This window comes from Podarcis cretensis (genome assembly GCF_951804945.1).
Source record: "Podarcis cretensis genome assembly, chromosome: 13".
Classification (NCBI taxonomy): Eukaryota; Metazoa; Chordata; class Lepidosauria; order Squamata; family Lacertidae; genus Podarcis; species Podarcis cretensis.
Window position 1 is genome coordinate 32,874,287 of NC_137182.1, and position 20,754 is coordinate 32,895,040.

Consider the following 20,754-nt stretch of genomic DNA (forward strand, 5'->3'; position numbering starts at 1 on the left):
CTGTAGATGTAATTGCCTGGCTAGTGGTACCTATGATGTCACCTAGACACCTCCCCCCCCCCCAATCCTTAGAACAGTTTTGCTATATTATCATCAGCTGCTTAACACTAGAGCACTGAAGGCAAAGGATAAACATAAAAATGGGGAAAGGTACTGTGGCACTTTAAAGAACAAAAAGGTGGCCAGTTGAACCAGCATTTAATTAATATGCTAGGCTGCAATGTTTCCCAAACGTGTGTCTCCCTAGCTAACAGGACCAGTGGTCAGGGATGGTGAAAACAGCCGGAGATCCAGGTTTTGGCAACAATGTGCTAGGGTGTGTTTCAGTCATTCATACTAGAGCCAGGAGGAAGCTGGAGCTATGCTGCAGGCTCACTCTGAGTTTTAGATTACAATTGCTTGCATGTTTAATCTTTCCCTATACACAAAATAAATCCTACTTTCCCACCTGTGCTGAGACTCTCCCATTTGTAGGCCCCACAAAGTTTCCATCCCACTTCGTACCCCTGAATTCAGGATGGCACAAAGGTCACCAGCTGGTGCCAGCTCCTGTGCAAAGCCATAATGTGTAGATGTCTCAAAAGCAATGCCAGTGGTTCGGAGAAGGGCGCGGTGTGAGGAGAGGCAGAGAGCAATACAGTATTCCCGCAGGAACTCGTGCCTCCCTGTCCGCTCCTTGGACATCAGCTTCAGAGCCATCGATGTTCCTGCAAACAACAACAAAATGTCAGCGGCTGGACATTAGAGGGTGCCTGGGTGCCACAGCACCAAAAGTAGTGCCCATGTCACACATAAATCTTCTGTTTAGTACTTGATACCTGCACGCACCAGGCATTGTACCTCGAAAACACAGTTCACACAGCGGCTAACCTGTAAGCCCTTAGAAGCTGATCATCCTTGGATTGGGAGAAGGAACACTCAGGTGAGAAGCTCTGGAGGGCAATTCAAACTCTGGCAACACACTTGTTTTCAGAAATTAACTGCTGCATACCATTGTCTCCCCAGCAGGGGGCACTGCAAAGCTAGTTTCAAATGGTGAGGAAGATCTTTCATCTGGGTAACAGAAAAAATAATCTGTCCCTAACCTGGGTTTGGGACTCGGATTGAATCTGTTGTTCAGTGACATACTCTTCTACATTTATGTGCAAATGGTTACCTCCTTCCTTCTTCTTCTTACAGCTGTGAGGCTGGCTAGCTTGCTACTTGGACTGCTGCAGGCACTTGGCATCGCCAACACAGCACCTGCTGGCTGGCAGCTGCCCACACTCCTGGGATGACACAGCTAATTAATTACAGGATTTAGTGAACTAGAAGAGGGCAGTGGGGCAGCTTGGGCTGAGCTGCAGCAAAGCCAGCTCCAGGCAGGTCTTAAGTCAAGCGTTAGCCCCAGGGCATGTTTGCAGTACTAGAGGGTAGGTTCTCTTCAAGACTAGGGTCAATCTCAAGACAAGACCACACTCTAATCTGGTTAACATCCCATTTCCCGCAGCAACTTTTACTTATCGTGTTCCTGCTTTCCTCCATAGCAGCCCATGGAATTCTGGCCTACTCCTTCCCAACAAACCTTTAGCTTTCTAAAAGGACAAATTTTCCTGTGATATTATACCCCTCCCCTAATTCTCACTGGGGGTGAGGAGCAAAGAGAAGGGCAGTTCTTTTGCATTGCCTGTGGCCCTTAATGGCTCAGCACTTCTTTCCACATTGTTCAGCCAATGTGGTTTGCATAAACTAACCCATGAATTCCTTGTCTGGCACAGTTCTGCAGCTTGCATTTTCCCTTTGTATCCCAAATAATATCCAAATACTACGGTTTATTAGCTTCTAATATTCACTAACAGACTTTGGTCCCCAGCTGTAACAGCACATTGCCTCCTGTGGGCTGGTGTGGCCCTTATGAACATCAGAAGAACCTGCTGTATTTGTCCAAAGCTCCATCGAGTTCAACACTCTGTTATCACAGATGCAACCAGATGCTCATAGGAAGCCCATTCAATAACATTATTCCCACTTGTGATTCCCAGCAACTGATATTTAGAGGCATCCTGACTCAGACAATGGAGGCAGAAAATGACTAGTAAACTAGATAAACTTATTCTCCAAGAATTTTTCTAATCCTCTTTTAAAGCCATTGAAATTGGTGGCCATTTTGACATTCTGTGGGAGTGAATTCTACAAGTTAACTATGTGCTGAACTCTCTTTTCTGTGCTATGTGCTATGAACTCTCTTTTGTCTGTCCTGAATCTTCCAACACTCAGCTTCATTGGATGTCCCCAAGTTACAACATAATGAGACAGGGACAAAAATGTCCTTCACCCAGTGCATAAACTGTATACTGTTGTACTTTGGATCCCGAATGCCTTGGTACTCAGACGTTTTGGCTCCTGAACACCGCAAACCCAGAAGCGAGTGTTCCAGTTTGCGAACATTCTTTGGAACCCGAACGTCCAACGGGCCTCCTGCGGCTTCCAATTGGCTGCAGGACCTTCCTGCAGCCAATCAGAAGCTGCGCTTTGGTTTCCAAACGTTTTGGAAGTCAAATGGACTTCCAGAACTGATTCCGTTCAACTTACAAGGTACAACTGTACACCTCTTATTTCCCCGCTTGTTCACTAAACAAAAAGGCCTCAAATGTTATAGTCATTCCTCATAGGGGAGTTGTTCCATCCTCTTGATCATTTTGGTTACTCTTTTCTGAACCTTTTCCAGGTGAGATGAACAGAATAGTAGACTGTATTTCAAGTGGTCATGCTACAGATCTGTGTAACAGCATTACGGTATTGGCTGTTTGATTATCAGTCACTTTCCTAATGATCCCTAGCAAGGAATTTGCCCTTTTCACACTCTCACCTCTCTCACGATGCTGGATGTGCAGAACATGTCCATAGGAGCCACTGCCTAGCTCCTTGGCTATGTCGTATTTCTCCTCTACTTCTAGCTGGGGTAAGCTGTCCGAGGTGATGCACATGAGCTGTTCTATGAGCTCCTCATTGTCTTCAATATCTTCCAGAGCCTCAGTTGAGGTGGTATTCTGCTCAAGAATAGAGCCTGTGGAGAGAAAGAAGGAATGATAATTTTTTAAAACACTCTCTGTAATCCACATGTAGTCTTCTAAATTCCATTGGAAGATGGAGAAAGTTTGTTTTCTCCTACTCTGGAGGGTTGTAACCTGTACCAATGGCTGCAAGTTACAAGAAAGGAGAGTCAGGATAATCAGTAGGAAGAACTTTCTAATGGTAAGAGCAGTTTGACAATGGAACAAGCTCCCTTGGAGGGTGGCGGACTCTCTACTGGAGGTTTTTAAGCAGAGGTTGGATGGCCACCTGTCATGGATGCTTTAGTTGAGATTCCTGCATCACGGGGTTGGACTAGATGACCCTCGGTGTTCCTTCCAACTATACAATTCTATGACCCCATCCCATGATTCTATGATGGCTAACCTTCAGCATCAACAGCAGAGTATGGGGAGAGGTCCCCTTTCCTCTCCGTTTGGCTGGGCTCATTTATTTATTTTTGCAAGAGCACAGAAGGTGGGGAATCCTGCACTTAATTAACTTAGGTGAAAGACAGCAGACATCACAGTTGCCTGAGGTAAGAAACTGTCGAGGACTTTGACTTGGCTTTCTTGGGGAGAAATGGCATCTGGTCTTGCTGTGAGATAAAAAAGGAGGTGAAGCAGCAGCAAGCTATGCCACTTACCCATCATCAAATAAGAGAAAATGAACCACAAAAAAGAGGTGAGGAGAGGACGCATTTCCGTAAGACGTGCATAAGTATGGCTGCAAATTTAGTGTCAATCACTATTTATTTAAATAGACTGTAAAATACGTCTCACCACAGCGAAGGAAAATGTGAACTGTATGTCTGGCTTCCCATCTGCTGTCCAGTTAGTGTTGGTGGATAACTTTATTGTTCATGTTCTCTTATTTATCTTTTTTAAACACAGCTTTGAATGAGCAGCCCTTCAAATTCTCCCCTGTGCAGTGCAGGACACAGGGCTCTCTTAAAGCTTAGGCTGAGGTTCTTCCTCCTGCCTTCTGTTCAAAAACTGAACACTTTATCCTGCACAGCCCAATGAGGGAAGGTTTTGGTGCAGTTGCCCCTGATTTTAATGAGGCGCGATTCAGGTTTGCTTCCTGAATCTCTTATTATCGAAGGATGGCACTCAGGGAAGTATGCACTTAGGAGAAGAGGCAGCGGGCGGGGGGGGGGGGGTTGTTAGATAACCAACGGGAGCAGGGAGCCAATATAGCAGCAGGCTGGGAACTGGAGCAGCGCCAGGCCAGAGGCATCCTTCCACCATCCTGCGCACCACGGGAGGACATTCCCTACATGCCGCTTGCCTGTGTGTTAGCAGATGACTCTGCAGTTTGAGATCCCAGAAAGACTTTCTCAGGGAGTCAGAGCAGTGCCTAGGGAAAACTGGCCGGGGTGGGGGTGCTGTGTTGAATGCAAAGCTCTGTTGCTCTGGGACCGCAATAAGAAAGGTAAAAGCAGTGCTAGGTAATCTGACCCTTGTGTTATGGTCTTAAGCCCCCACCTTCCTCTGTGCTTTTTAGACAGCCGTAGGTATTCATTCGATTACGAATACGAAGCACACACACATTTAACATTTCCCCTTCCCAGCTATTCTATACTTTACATCTGCTTTTGCATTCCTGATATGATATAGAGTGAAAAAATAAACAAAAGGAGTTTGCTAACACTGACTTGAAGAAGGAGGAGGAGGAGGAGGAGGGGGAGGAGGGGGAATATTCTGAGCACATGCAATTTCACATAGGAAAATTACTTAAATAGCACCAACAAAACTACAGGAATAAAATGGAAGTTGCTTCTGCTGCCCCCTGATGAGAAAAACATTGGAACATAGGACCGTTTTGTTGTAGAAAAGGGTAATAACAAAATGAACACCTGGAGCAGCGCTTACTACCATGTTTGAATGAACAGATTTACAAACTGCTTATTTTTAAGCTGAAAACAAATTTTGTTTTAAAAGGTTTACCAATGAGAATAATAAAAAGATTTAGTGGCCAGCTTTTAGAGGTTTTCAACAGCTGGGTTTAAAACTGAAATTTGAGCATTTTGAAATTTCTAATCGGAATTCTGAAAGTTTAACGACATGCTAAACTTGCACACAAATTCAAATCAGCTTTAGAGTTTTGGTTTTTTGAATGAAATGTGTTTTTCCCCCGCTATCCCACACAATGGGAAATTTCAGAGCTATATCTTACCTGGGTTTGGTTTTCTCTCACTGGAGACTATTATTTTCTAATATTTGAGCTCCCAGCAGCCCAAGATCCTTCTTATCCCCCCCCCCACAACTGTCATAGTTCAAAACCTTTAAAATATTTTTCATTAGTTTTTGTGCCAATCTAAATATTCAACACATTTTATGAATAGTGGCTTCTATTCAGTTTTTTTTAAAAAATTGTACAAATTTTGCATATTTAGCCGTTTATCTTTTGATTTTCAAAAATTTTCTTCAAAACAGTACGTTCAGTTCTTTCCTTTATTTATTTAGCAAAACTTATGTGTTGCTTAATCAATATATCTAACAGTTTCCATGAAATTATATAAAATATGAATTAAAATAGCAATAAAAACAGACTTTAAAAACAGTAGACATAATAAAATTATTAAAATGTCAATAAAACCAGTTTAAAAAACAAATGTAAATAATAAAAGTACGTCTGGGTAGACTTGCCTAAAAACAGTTTTTAGCAGACATTGAAAACAGTACAAAGATGGCACCTGACCAATATTAATTTTCTGGGAGTTCTGGAGAATGGGTGCTGCTGCACTAAAATACTGATTTCTCATAGGTGAATAATGAATATTATGTGGTGTTTGTAAAGTGCCGGTTCCACAGTTAACATCATTAGAGTAAGCTCTTATAACCCGAAATCAAATATCTGTGCCGCTGAATCATCATTACCAAATATGTGTGAGTTAAATACAGGTGTTTTCCGCTAAGTTTAGAAGCTTTTACCTGCTTATATTTAAGACCTTTAAATAAATTGCCTTACTCTTGCCCCGCTAAAGCCCCTATCATGCTCACAGTTATTGCAGCTATGCTTTTGCGGTCTCTGGGTGTCCCACTCCGCCAGTCATTTAGTTTGTTGATTTAAAATGTTTTCATCATTATTTCCCTTTTAAAAAGCTCAAGCAGCAAACAGAAGGTTAAAAATATAATAAAACATAATTACAAGATTACTAAATAAAGCAGATACACACACACACACGTTAAGTATGATAAGGGGCTAGTTTCCGATCCACCCTAAACCAGCAGGAATCATGAGCAAGCTGAGAGATTCAGGTCAGGAGTTTGAAAAGTTATGGCTTGCAAGGTGGTGGGCAAGGCCTCATTCTTTTAATAAAAGCTGTCTATCATAAATTTAAACTTAAACAGAAAGTATTTGGGGCAACTAGGTGTTCTGGGTAGAAGCCTGGCCCCCTCATTTCAGGGATGCTTCTCATGAGACCAAAGGCACACAAACAGCAGGCCCATTTGGGGGCCAGTGCACTAGATACTCACAGTTGTTGGTCATCATGAGATAGCAACTAGGAACAACGAGCACCTTTTAGAAAATAGAGGGGAGGTTCATCAATCAGCGGGGTGAAGTGTTTTCTCCCCAGCTTTCTGGTGAATACGTTGTTTAGGAGGATAAACATGGGAGAGACAGCGGTGAGTCAGTTTGCATATTAGGCACCGTAAAACACATTGGCATGGGCATGCATCGCACAGGGATTTGCTGCTAACTCATCAACAGCCAAGAAACCATATATGGCATAGAAAACCCTCCCTTAAGTAATCACCTTATCCTTCACAGCCAAACTCTTCTTCATCTTCCAGTATATAATTCACTGTTGTTTTTGAAGCTATGGAGAAGTTGTTCATGGAGCAGTCTGGTGTGACTCATAGCAGAAAGATGGTGAACACAGCAGTTTAAACTGGATATGATGCATCCCATTGTGTGTATGTTTTTCGCTTCATTCACATGATGACATTCTCATTCAAGTGGCAGCCTGTGCTCCCCCACCCCCAATTTAAGTTGGATTTTCTTGATCCACAGACAGTGTAGTAAGGGGGGGAAATGTTACCCAACTGGGGATGTACTGAAACTCTTTCTGTTGGCAGGATTGTTTTGGGTTGTTGTTTTTTAAAAAAATGTTTTTGGCAATGCTTTGCTGGGTACCATCGATTACTGCACCGCCTACGATACAATATGATATCTTTATTGTCATTGTCCCATACGGAACAATGAAATTGAAAAATCTACATAAGACATTCAAAACCCCCTAAAAACTCTGAAACCCCCATTTTAAATACAATATACCCCTATAGAGACTCCTTATACTGCGTTTAAAACCAGAATTGCATTTGGGTAGAAACTGTTTCTCAGGCGGCTAGTCCTAGTCTTTATAACCCTGTCCTTCTTCCAGAAGGCAGAAGCTGAAAGAGATCATTTCCGGGGGGTGCACTATCCTGCGCTATCTCTGCAGCTTTCTTATGGCACCTGACAGCATAGATTTGATCTAAGGTGGGAAGAGTGCACCCAATTATTCTCTCTGCAGTCTTTACAATCCTGGACAGCATTATATTTTCCCAGGTCATGCAGCTCCCAAATCACACACACAGACCATAAGTTAATACACTCTCCACAGTACAATGGTAAATGCCATCTGAGAGATTGTTTTTCTGGAGGATTCTCAGAAAATATAACCTCTGCTGTGCTCTCTTCATAAGGTCTTTGCTGTTTTCTCCCCAGGTTAGGTCATCTCTCAACTCCATTCCCAGAAATTGAAACACTGAGACCTGTTCCACGCACTGGCTGAATATTCAATTTACATTTCCTAAAGTCCACAATAATCTCTTTTGTTTTCTTTAAAGTAAGGAGTAAGTTTTCTTTCCTGCACCACTCCCCCAACTGCTGATTGGTGCCTGAAAGCACTGAACAATTTGAACCCTAAGAATACAGCAGCAGCAACCTCTAATATTCAAATGCCAAAATACTCCTTCGGTGGGTGGCATACATTTTAAGCTATCATTAATGGAATGTGGTCGCAAAGAAGCATTGTAATTTTGGGGGAATTGATCTGTTATTAAATTCTAAAAACAGAAGGGACTCAAATTTCCTGGAAGTCATAATATATATGGGAATAAACCTGGGCTGTTAAGAAGTCATTAAAAGACACTCTGGACATATATTCAGACACTTTTATTATTTCATATGTTCCTTGACAGAGCACTGCTACATTATTATGCACTGCTAGAAAGATAAGCAGGTTCCTTCTTTTTTTTCCTTCTGAGATCTGCTTCTCTTTGCCTTTGCCCTTCAAATGACACATGTCCAGCCTCTAAATCAAATGGTGATGGGCTTTTCCTGTTCTCTGCCCTCTCTTGCCATGCTTCGGACAGTCTGTGTTCTGTGTTCCCCACCACTAGCCTCTCTTGCATATTTATTCTGTCAAAAACATTTTTTAAAAGCAGCTGAAAAATATTCCGGAAAGGGAATTCAGTCAACCAGGGCTTTGCAAATTTGGCCTTTGCTGCATACCTGAAGTACAGGTTTCCCATGAAATGGATATAGGGAGAGATTATATTGCATATAATGCTTTGAGTGTACTTTTACACTGCTCAGATTATGTGTGTCTGTGCACAGCCATGGAATCCTGAGTCAAAAATTTTCCAAGCTAGGACCTCAGCTCTGGTAGTCCACCTTGCAATCAATACCATAAAAATTGTAACTAGGGTAGCAACATTGTAAGTAGTGGCTAGAAAGCTATAGGTGGCCTGAGGACATTAAATCTCCAGTCAGCATTAAAACTGACTGGGTGATCTTGGGTTGTCTTTCACTCTAAGTTGTGCTGTGTGGTGGGTGCTTCACAACTAAGTACAGTACTGTGCCCTGAGCTACACAGATAAGGGTAGGGGGGAAAAGGAAATAAACAAGCTGTAAGCCAGGAATTTGCTGAGAGCCTTTCTCTCACCTCTGAGCAGCCCATTCACACCTATAAATCAAGAAGGGAGTTCAGCTCGGCTTGAATACCCACCACCTCTGGTTTTAGAAGTTAAACCTTGCTTAGCTTTCTCTCTTTAAGAAACTGATAGTGATAGACAGTGCAGATCTCAATAGGGCACTAGCTTCAGTTTCACTCAGCAAACATGGTGCAGGAGGAGGGAAGGGAATGCCCTGCAGACCTGGGCAGGTGTTTGCTCTTTCCTTGTGAGAAATTGCTGATAGGGTATTGGGTGCCAGGTTGCCCTTGCACAGCGATATTAGAGCTCCTGCTGAGACAGAATCTCACACTCAGTGGGCCCAGCTCTGAAGCCCACAGGGAAAATATATGGCCACTGGGCGGGGGGAGTGCAAGCAAACTGCCTGATAGGTCTGTAAATGATTCTGAAAAATCTATTGCCATGGATTGCTCTTTTTAATCCACCTTGCTTTTTAACCAAGTATTGAATCTGATCCGGGCTTACTATCATCCAGGACTCACCAGAACCTTGCCTGGTGTTTCAGTACCAAGGCTCACTGGAACACAAAACTAATAATAATGACTAGAATACCACTGAGTTGCACAGCATGCTTTCCCCTTCACCAATGAGCAAGTAGAACCAACCTTCCCACCACTGAAGTTAGGAGCCCTGACTTCTTCACACCGCTCAATAAACAAAGACTGCTCCAACCCTATAGGTAACACAGATGGCTGCCTAGGGCAGCAGTTTTCCAGGAGTAGTAGACTAACCAGAAAAAATTATTAAGAGGGAAGAGTCATAATTGCATCACATGTAATTTTTCCAGTTTGAGGTTCCCTTTCCCCTTCACAATTTAAGTCTGCTGGGACTTTCCACAGAAAAAACTGTAATGACTGGATAAACTCTTGTAGGGGGAACAAAATTTCTCTCCTCCATGGTTTCCTCAGTTGCAGCTCTTCTCTTTGATCCATTTGCGTAAACAGAGTAGAACCCTTGGAGAGGAAATATTCCTTCTTCTCTAGCATACAAGATGCTTGTGGAAAGACGCTAGAGGTTTGTGTTCATATTTTCTATCTGAAACAATCATTTTTAGAACAAATTTAAGGACGGTGATAATTGGATTATTAATAGCATGGCTTTTTTCTGCCATACACACAGACAGAAAAGACACACCCTTCCTTCAAGTCAAAGCAGTGAAAAAATGAGCAAGATAATTTTTATATTATAATATTTAACATTTTAATGAGAAGACCTTTTCATAACTTGCTTCTTTCAAGGTTGGGATTACTGAGCTCTTTTTACCTTTTGCGTAGCCAGAACTAAGGATCTACTACTAAATATTTTGTGATTCTATATTTAATTTTTGATTCTCTATTATAACTTCAGTTAACATAGCCCCTCCTTCCTTTGTTCAAAGAACCACAGGAGAGCCAGCTTGTGGCTCTTTGAACATGAAACTTCTCTTTTGCTCTGAACCTTTTTGTTCTTTAGCCTGAACAAGATATCGCTGTAATTAGAAAGCTCTCTTCAGTGTTTTTTAATAGCTTAGCCATTCCAAGATAAACATATCACCTCTCTTGCTTTATAGTTTCCCCTTCTACCATTGTTCCCTTTCAGCTTTCAGCTGTCTCAGGTCAAACGACTGGATAAATTACGCTTTAACCACTATGGCTAGTAGGTGTTGATAGATTTATCCTCTGTGAATATGTTCTAATCCATCTCCCATATCCCAATTATCTTTTTAGCTTTGACAACGTCCCACAGCAACAGGATTCTCCTCCCCTGCAATCTTCTCTTGTTGATGGAGTCTTCCATGCAATTTGACTTTTGCTTTTGGGTTTTTTGGGAGGGTTTAAACATTCCATTGGGAGTAAATTTCAAAAAAAACCACAATTCCATCCCCACTTCTCTGTCCTGTTGTGCTTAAGGCAGAAACCTAATGCCTAACTCCATGGATATACTTTTGCTTGGGCTTCTAAATATGCACAGCCACAGAGGGTTGATTGCAATTAAGGAGGAAAGAGCCTGGTGAACTGCTTCCATCCAGCTCCCAGTGGTGGCCTCCACCTGTCACCACAGCAGCTTCTGAAGGACCATCTTGCCCTGCAGGGAGCAGAGAAGAAGCAGTTGCAACTTCTTCTGAACAGACAGTAATATTTACTGTAAGTGGTTTGTTTTTTAAAAAAAATATGTTTATTTTAGTAACAATCTAAAGTAAACCTCTTTGTGAGGTTCGCCTGAAAAGTGGAATATAAATATCTTAAATAAATATGGTTTTTGTTTGTTTGCAAGGAAATTAGATGACATAGGTTATTTAATGAGCATGCATTCTGATTTGTTTTTGGGGAGGTCTGATGACGCATCAAAGCAAGTGTTGCCTCACACTTTCCAATGCATTTCCTGATCACTTTCCTTATAGCAAAAAGTTCGATCTTTGGGGGAAGCAGGTTTGTTGCGCAAGACCTCCCAGTCAACTATAATAAGGCAACCTGAATTTGCTGGTATGTGAATGAATTCCACTGGGAAATAGAGAGTCTGGATTAGTAGTAGTTAGTGTGTTGAACCATGACACGGGAAAATTAATGCTGAGCTGTGAAGCTTGCTGAGTGACTTTCATTGAGTCATTCTCCCCCTGCCTAACCTGCCTCAAAAGGTTGTAGTGAGGATAAAGAAGGGAGTCATGTTTAATACCCTGAGGTCCTTGGAGGAGTGCAGGATAAAAATGCAGTACATAGGAATGCAAACAAACACACATGGTCAACTGATGATTGAGCATAGTCTCAAGCTATCTATTACCTATGGGAGTTCTCTGAGCCAAGTTTCATCTAGTTTAAGCCATGGACTCTGTTTTAAATGCTGGCACTCAGCCCTTGAAGATGTGAAGTAATCAATTAGAAGAGAAAAGCTCTGAATATTGGCAGATTTCAAACAGGCCTCAATCAGTCCTGATGCATCTGATTTTAGGGACAAGGGCTTTCAAGTTAAGAAGGTGGAATAGCCAAAAAGTCTTCAGCCACAGCACCTCTCTTTTTAGAAATTAATGTCTAGTTGTCGTCTTCATATATCATGATTTGGAGATCAAACAAGATGCCTCTATATAAGGATGTAAAACCTATGTAAGTCAGAGTGATATTTTTTATTTTACTTTAATGTAAGCCACTGAATCACTTTCATTACAAATAATGTTACAGGGCTGCAGATATTTACAGTATTAACCTATATATTTAGTTATCTATCTAGTTATATATTTATTCAATAATATAAATAATGATAATTGGCAGGGGGAAGACTGCTGAAATGGTACCCACTAGAAAGAGCAAGTTTTAAATTTGCTCTAAAACACTTTTTAAAGTGTTGTACGCATATTTTAATAATTGGGGAGGATGAAAATAAACTGTAGTTCAAATAAAGAGTTACTTTAAAAAAACACAACCATTGAACCATTGGGAAAGATAATATTGAAAGAGCTTGAAAGCAGATGTATGTAGTGATAAATCCCTCTGTGAAGCTGCTGTGGGTGCTTTGCTTGTCATCGTCAACCATCACCACTAAAAATGCCATGCTTATTAAACTTGTTGCTGACAAGAGCTCCAGAAAAATCATATGGTTTTCTTAGAAGTTATTTCTAATAGTTTATTTGAATTAGAAATGTAATATGAAAACAAGCTCTATGTTGAGCTGTGGAAAGGAAGATTCCCTCTGTATGCCCCAAGGCCAAACTCTTGCTGCTACTACTATTACTGCTAATGATTATTATGCACCGTCAATTTAAAGGTAAAGGGATCCCTGACCATTAGGTCCAGTCGTGGCTGACTCTGGGGTTGCGGCACTCATCTCACTTTATTGGCCAAGGGAGCCAGCGTACAGCTTCCGGGTCACATGGCCAGCATGACTAAGCTGCTTCCGGCGAACCAGAGCAGCGCACGGAAATACTGTTTACCTTCCCGCCGGAGCGGTACCTATTTATCTACTTGCACTCTGACGTGCTTTCGAACTGCTAGGTTGGCAGGAGCAGGGACCGAGGAATGGGAGCTCACCCCATTGCGGGGATTCAAACCGCTGACCTTCTGATCAGCAAGTCCTAGGCTCTGTGGTTTAACCCACAGTACCACCTGGGTCCTTCACCGTCAATTTACGAGAAAGAAAAAACAATTATCAGGTCTCTACCTCAGGGAGTTTACAAGATATCTTTTTATTGTTGAAGAGACAATAAAAGTATAGAAATAAAGGCTGAGAGATAAAGGTAGCATGTGTGAAATATATTTGCACTGCCATATACTTTACCAATTCGTGATATTTAAAAGAATATTTATGATATTCCTGCATTACGGTGACCGTTGCAGAGAGAGGGAGTGTTTAAATGACCATTGAATTGAACTGATTTATTATGGTCACAGACCAGAAATATAAAAGACCATTAAACATAACAACCAATTCATTCAGTGGAACTTTGAAATTATTCTGTTTAAATTACAGTTCAGATGCTGTTTGGGGCTGGAGCTCTAAAAGCCCTGTTTTGATCATACTTGTGAGACTGAAAGCAAAGACACATTTGTGTCCACATTTACCCTACAACTTCAAACATGAATAGCACTGAATTAATCCTGAATTATGTCTATTTAAATGTACTACCAGAGGATGTTATTCTAGGATTGGTGCTGTTCATGCATCTAAGTCTTTTCCAGCATTCAGATGGTTACATCGGCATAAAAATACTAGCTCATAATTCCCTCACCCTTAATTTAATCCAGTTTTACTCTTTCTGCAGAAAAATCTGATAAGCTAAAATAGGCCCAACTGTTGCTAGTGATATCTGAAGAACTTGTCTGAGATATTAAGCCTCTGCAAGCACTCTGAGAATATGCAATTTGTTGAGTTCCACAAAACAATTTACTGCTAGATCTAAAGCCCTGTGCAACTGAAACATTTGCAAGCTCATGCTGGTTTTACCTCATGGACTGGCAGGTATATGTTCCCCTTGTATCCTAGAGCTTACCTTGATCTGGAAAGCACTTCTGAGCTGGTGCTGTAGAAGTCTTTTGTGGAAACACAACAACAGACCATTCTCTTGTTGTTGCTTGTTTCTCGTGTCCTATGGCATCAATCTGCCCAGGTGTCATCGTTTCTGGTGCCGGCTGAGCTGCTTCCTCTCTGGCCCAAGCTGTGTACACTGGGTGGGCAGAGCGTTGCAAAACAGTCAGATTTTTGCTCTGCTCAGCCTGTCAGTTGTGCCTGTGAGAGCTGGCTCATTCTAATCTCTCCCACTGTGAGAAGAAGGCAACATGTGTCACAGGCTCAGACACAAGCCGGGCAGGCTTCCAAAATTAGGCAGGGGAAGCAAAGGGAGAGCAGTGAGGTGATGGCAACAATTCACGGTGCCAGAACTAACTCCAAGCTCATCACCTGTGTGGGCAATGAGAGGCTGGGTATTGCTCAGGCCCAGGACCCTCAGCCCAAAGAGGTGAGCAGCCCAGGTAGAGAGATGAACTTCTAGCAATGGGGATGAAGGTAGACAGGTATGGGGATAAAAATAAAACAATTTTAGTGATGAAATATTACAAATTAACTTCACACCCATAGGATATAAGTCTGGGTTTGAATGAATTCACACACTTTCACATAGTGATTGTAAAATCATATGGTGGCTTCTACTGTATTTGTAAAAGAGCCACCACAGATCAGATTGAATGGCCAGATCTGATACATCATCTCCTATGCAGTACTTTAACTGGAAGTCTTTCAAGCATTCAGTATTAAATGATGTCATTAAATGATAAGTAAACATCAAATAATGAATTCTTGTGCGAATCACTCACTATCTGTGACCTTTTCTAGGCTCACCACCATAAGGAGTTGTACATGATCAGTTTCCATTTTTGAGGTCCACGGACAAGGTGCTTATAGCTGTACCTCTTAAACTTACCGGTACTTCTTTTAAAAAAAAACAAAAATAAACAAAATAAACAAAAATAAATCTTGGCAGTGGCACCCGCCCTGTGGAATGCCCTCCCATCAGATGGCAAAGAAATAAACAACTATGTGACTTTTAGAAGACATCTGAAGGCAACCCTCTTTAGGGAAGTTTTTAAAGTTTTATTGTGTTTTTAATATTCTGTTGGGAGCCTCCCAGAGTGGCTGGGGAGTCCCAGCCAGATGGGTGGGGTATAAATTATTATTATTATTATTATTATTATTAAAAATATCAGAGCTGTTTTCAACAATTATGTTTTAAAATCATATGGTAATATCCATATAAAAATGTGAAAATCAGTAATGAGCAAACTATTATGGAAATATGTGTTCTTAATAGCCTGCAAAAACTTGACAGAAAAGAAATGTTTTTGGCAGGCGTTTAAAAGTTGAAACAGAAGGCAGCTGCTGAATCTCTGTTGACAATACTATTCCATTCCGCAATACTGGGCTGATGGCACAAGAGACTCAGTTTCTTGTCATCAAGCGAGTCTCAACAACTCAAGAAACCAACAACAACGTTCCTGCAGATTATCTATGTGATTGAGCTGCGATGTAAGAGTTCAGGCAGCCGAGGTACCCTAGACCTCGTGTAAGTCTTTCAGGGCTTTATAGATTAATGCAAGGACCTTGGATTCACAGTAGATGGGGAGAAAGTACCTATGTTTTAACAATGGTGTCAATGAGCCACTTGCTCATCATGGCTAATATGAGTTAAATGGTGATGCTGATTGGGAAGGGGGCAGTTCTAGGCGTAGTGATGGAGGATTGGGTGACTGCTACTTTGAAATAGGTAGTGGTACAGCTACTTCTTAATATTTTTTTCCTGAATCCTAAGTCACTTAAAAATGACTATCTGGTCACAAATACCCCCTTTGGGGGCAAGGTGCTGTGCAGGTGGTATTTAACTTCTGGCAGCTCCAGGCATTTTTGGAGGAAATTGATTATTTGGAGCTATATATCAGTCTGGGCCAAGCTTTGGGATAGAATTTGCTTTTGTCAGGATAGAGGACCTTTATTCTTGCTGGATTTGTCAGTGGTTTTTGATACCATTGACCATTGTATCCTTCTAGACCAATTCTGTGACATGCAGAATCATGGACACTGTTTCACAATAGTTCCATTGCTTCCTGAAAGGTTAGTTTCAGAAAGTGGTATTGGGTGACTATACCATGGCCTTCTGACAATTACACCATGCAGCAACTATGCCTCGAGCTCTGGGCTTTCAATCAATCAATCAATAGACTTTATTTGCATAGCCGAAAGGCCATAGCATCAAAGGACAAACACCGACAAAAATACATTACAAATATAGTTACCATAAAGAGCTGTGGGCTTTACTTAAATATGCAAAAAAAGGGGGGGTAAATATTTGTATAGAGAAAAGTTATCAAACTAGAGGATGGTGACAAACACATCTTTTTAAATGTGAACCTGCCCCAATCAAATATAAAGGAGTTGAAGACTGATTGGAAGAGCAAAGGAGATTTCAGAGCAGAGGTGAATCCCTCTTGACTGGACTCTAGTATTGGAAGTAAGCCCAGATTGGACATAGTATCTGAGGAATGGGCTGCAATAGGCAAGCAGTTGATGGGGGGTAGAGATCCTCACAAGAATCAATTACCGATGTGATTGGGGCAGATCTGCATTTAAAGAGGCTGAATTGCCATTATATATTTAGTTATTTTGGAAAATGTTGGTCTGACTCTGAAAGTGCCTTACTGAAAATCACATCACCCTGTGGTTAGCTAGCCCATCTTAGTTCAATACTCCTTAAACCACATAACGCTTTATCAGAAAACTTATATCCTAGGAAAGAAAGTTGGATTATCTAACAGAAAACCATTCTTATTTGTAAAAGATTATTTTGTCCATATATATGAGCTGCTTCTGAGAAACTCAAATTGTGTTACAGTGAGAGGACTTTGTTTTCTAGATTGATATAGTAATAAGAGACAGCACTGTATAGTGACAACAGACTGGGAGCAAGCAAATATGCAGTTCATATCTAATTTCAACCACAGATATGCTCTTTATCTGTGTGGTGGGGCTACTGTGAAAGCACATTGTCCTTTTCTAGTCAAGCAAACAATTTTTTTCTCCAGGCCTGATCTTAGAGGGAGCAGACTGTTCTGTGAGACTGCAGCAGAAGTTGGCAACGCACAACACTGATTGACTGGTACCTATGAAACTCCTAATTCATGACATACAGCTATGGGTGTGCAATACACTAGATATTCCTGCATGTCTAACTACTTACACCTGAAGGTTCTCTATGTGTCAGGAGTGGGTAGCTAAACTGCCACCTTCCAGATGTTGTTGGACTCCAGTTCCTGTCAGCCCTAGCCAGCATAGTCAGGGATAATGGAAGTTGTGCTCTAGCAACATCTATAAGCGTTCTTGAAAGACAGCATACTTAATGTTACTGATATTTCTCAGCAATACATATAAGGGAGTGAGCAATGAGTTCACAGTGAGCAATGGTAAGGCCCAAATCACTGGTCTACGTTAACTGGCAGCATTAAAACAAGTCCCAGAACCCTTAGTAATATGCAGTTTATTTGGCAGACAAGTTGGCATTGAGAGTGCTCCCTTGAGATAGAAAATGGAAAACCACTGTGATACAACACTGAATATTAATACTATCAGATTTTAAATACCAGTGCTTGTCATCTATCAAATTATCACTCATCAGATATCAGATACTGAAATCAATATGTGCCAAATATAGATAACAAATATCAGGAGAATATTCAACATATATTTGATTACAGAGAATATTTGACATCAAAATACACAAAAGAGAATTGTCAGGAACAAGTACTGTATGTTTCAGTCCAGAAATGGGAACTGGCAGTGATTACTTGGTAATGAGGGGAAAGTAGTCACATATGCCAAGGCACTCTCTTATTTACCATTTACATGTCCCATAACTGGTGCAATGACTTTGACCACTGGGGAAAGCATTGGCTGGATCTGAACCAGAGTCCAAGGAAAGAAAACCAAATGTTCTCCAAATAAATAGCTAATGAACCTGGCGTTTGCCCAGCATAATCCAAGCAGAGGCAAGGAGTGAAAGCAAAGGTCATGATGTGGTGTCTGAGTTAACTCTGCAAAAATGATGGGGCTAAGAGCCAACCCCCTAGTGCGACCTATTCTGTGGCCCCTTGAGATATTTGTGGTGAGAGGGGATCATCCCATAAACCCGCCTTGTAACATTAGGCCAGCCCAGCCCAGCAGCTGCCTCAACTATTTACAATGGCTGGCTGAGGTCCTGCTCATTTGCAGCTTTGGGACATGCCCTACTTTACAAGGTAGTCTAGCTGCTTCTCCCTTTTACAAGCAAAAATAAGAAAAATGTTTGCACCAAGAATTAGAAGCCTTAATTTTTTTTGCAATAAAACAAAGACATCAGTTTAACCTTCTGGAAAATGTGTGCCAAGTTCCTGCCTATTGCTGACTTCTAGTTTTCTTTCTAATTACCGGTATGTGGTTAAAGAGACCAGGTTCATGTGCTCAGGTTTGTATGTATAGCTAATCATTTTCATTGTAGGACTAAACAAAGCCAGCAACAGAGAATTAGAAATTAAAACCCATTCTGCATGCTTAGATTCTAGATAGGGAATTTGAGTTTGGAGAGAAGCTGCAGCCTCTGACCTAGATGGAGATGTGATGTTTGTAGTTACTTGTAGGCAAGAAAGGAGAGAGTCCTATGATAGCCCCTTAAAATCTGACTGATTTATGGGATTTAGTAGGTAATGCTTGTTTCATCAGATGCATCTGATTCATAAATATGATGAAGGAGAACACTTTGTCCATGCTCATTTTTCAATATTACTTAACATGTTCTAAGGTGCGCCATGTAATTCAAAACAAGTGCTAAATCTGGGCCTTGTTGAGTCCAACCTCATCAAGTAGGTCAAAAAAGGGTGCCTATTCTGACAGATTTTATAGTGTCACTGCAAATTTCATGGTTTCACATTTCAGTTGCTTTCATCATCATCATTATTTTTATGGTTAAAAGATGTATATAAACCCTTCCCAAAGGCTGGCTCAGGACCTGCTGTTGTACCTTTAACAGGAATTTGACATGCAGATGTTAGCGGGTAAATGCTGATTTCCGTGCTGTGAAAAGTTTCATCTGATTATTCCTGCACACTTAACAGCTATAAAACACAAAAGGGTAGGCTATCATCTTCCACTAGGCACAATCTCCGTGCTGCCTCTGAATACTAGTCACTGGTGAACAATAGTAGGAGATGGCTGTTACCCTCATGTTCTGCATGTGGGCTTCCCAAAGGCATCTGTGGGAAAGAGAATGCTGGACTAAAGTTCCATCTAGTCCAGCATCCTGTTTTCACAGTGGTCAACCAGCTGCCACTTAAATAGTAATTGTAATTAAATTACTATTAATTCAACAGAACATTCAAATAGTGATCAAATAGCACAGGTTATAAGTCTGTTATGTTATGACACACTGATCTCTGTGTTGAGACACAATTGCCTGAGGGCCTCAGAGCTGAAGGGACTATGGTTATGCCAATGGTCAGGGAACAACAGGTTACTGGGAGGCTGCACTCTTTGCCTCCGGAAAGAACATCAATGTAAAAGGGGACCATCCTAGCTCCATCCATCGTCCAGAGAAGGAGCAGCTGCAAAGGACTTGCTTCTGTCCTCTCTACCAGAAAGTGACACTTGCGGGGGAAATTGCCTGCTGTTCTCGGACTTCAAGAGGCAAGGCGAAAGAACACACTGGACCCAGCCATCGTCCAAAGGAAAAAGAGCCACTAACTTTAATTAGAGGCAAAACACTGGCAAGGGAAGATGAGCCTGGCCCAAACTAGATATAAATGCTTTTAGCCCTTTGCTTTGTTCTGGCCTTGAGGGACTGATTTCTCTTCTCTGCCTTTTCTTTCCACTCCCTTCCCTTGTGTGTCTTTCTAGTTTGCAAGCCTAATAGCAGCACCTCTCTCTTTATTGCTTTGGGAGACAATAACTGTCTGAAAAGTAAGGTGAAAGTAATTAAAGGGTTTTTGAAATGGATTCCCAGAGAGACCAAATGCCATGTTACACTGCTATTATCTACCTTTCCATGGCGACAGCATGCGATCACCACTTTTCTCATAGGGGAAATGTTCCAGTCTCCAAGGAGCATGCCACAGCTGTTGCTGCCGCCATGGTGTCAGCTGCAAGCAATGCATCCTTGGAGGCCAGATCTGCTGCCCCTATGGATCCTGTGCTGTCTGAGACAGATGCCTCCTGGGTGAGCTAAGCCTTGCTGGCACATGTGTCTCAAGTTGCCTATAGAAAACTCATTGTGTCCTTTGCACACTGAAGGGCTCTGGAACACTCAAGTTTTTACGGTCATGATGCTATTTTCTGTATGTTTGTTTCTCAGCTCTGCCCAATGAGCACACATCTGTTCAGATGTTTTTGTTGTATCTTTTGTATAATTAAACTTAAATCAAACAAACAAAAAACCCAACAGTTTATCTACTTGGTGCCTTGAGTATCCTCTTCTTTGCTTTTGGTATTTTCCTGCCAATTTTATACTTCAGTTTTCTGTTTATAAGCTGCCTGAATTCCCTCAGTTCCCTTCACTGTAGTGTACAAACTGTCTATCATTAGCATTTCTGTGCTCATTTAGAGTTTCATATTTTTCCTCCATCTATTTTAGAAATCCTCCCATTTTATTTTCCCCCTCACACCTCTTTATGGCATTCCTTTGGTCTGTTATTAATAACTTGAGGGTTGTTTCCCCTTTGTTTTATGTTCCTGCCTTTTATTGGTAGGGTGGGTGGGTATG

At 41.4% G+C, this 20,754-nt stretch overlaps 1 protein-coding gene across 6 annotated transcripts in view; it reads right to left on the minus strand.

The window, feature by feature from the left end:
* LOC307201422 (putative serine/threonine-protein kinase SBK3) overlaps positions 1-20,754 on the minus strand; it is a 28,583-nt gene that overhangs the window by 3,752 nt on the left and 4,077 nt on the right. For 3 of the 6 annotated variants that reach the window (XM_079950627.1, XM_079950628.1, XM_079950626.1), the window contains exons 2-4: positions 13,975-14,148; positions 2,849-3,046; positions 505-707 (exon numbers count right to left, since the gene is read on the minus strand). In XM_079950627.1, coding sequence (XP_079806753.1) covers positions 505-707; positions 2,849-3,046; positions 13,975-14,148 — 575 coding nt within the window. Of the gene's footprint in view, positions 1-504; positions 708-2,848; positions 3,047-6,533; positions 7,395-13,974; positions 14,149-20,034 lie in introns of those variants that run through there. The other 3 variants (XM_079950625.1, XM_079950630.1, XM_079950629.1) reach the window with 3 other exon arrangements.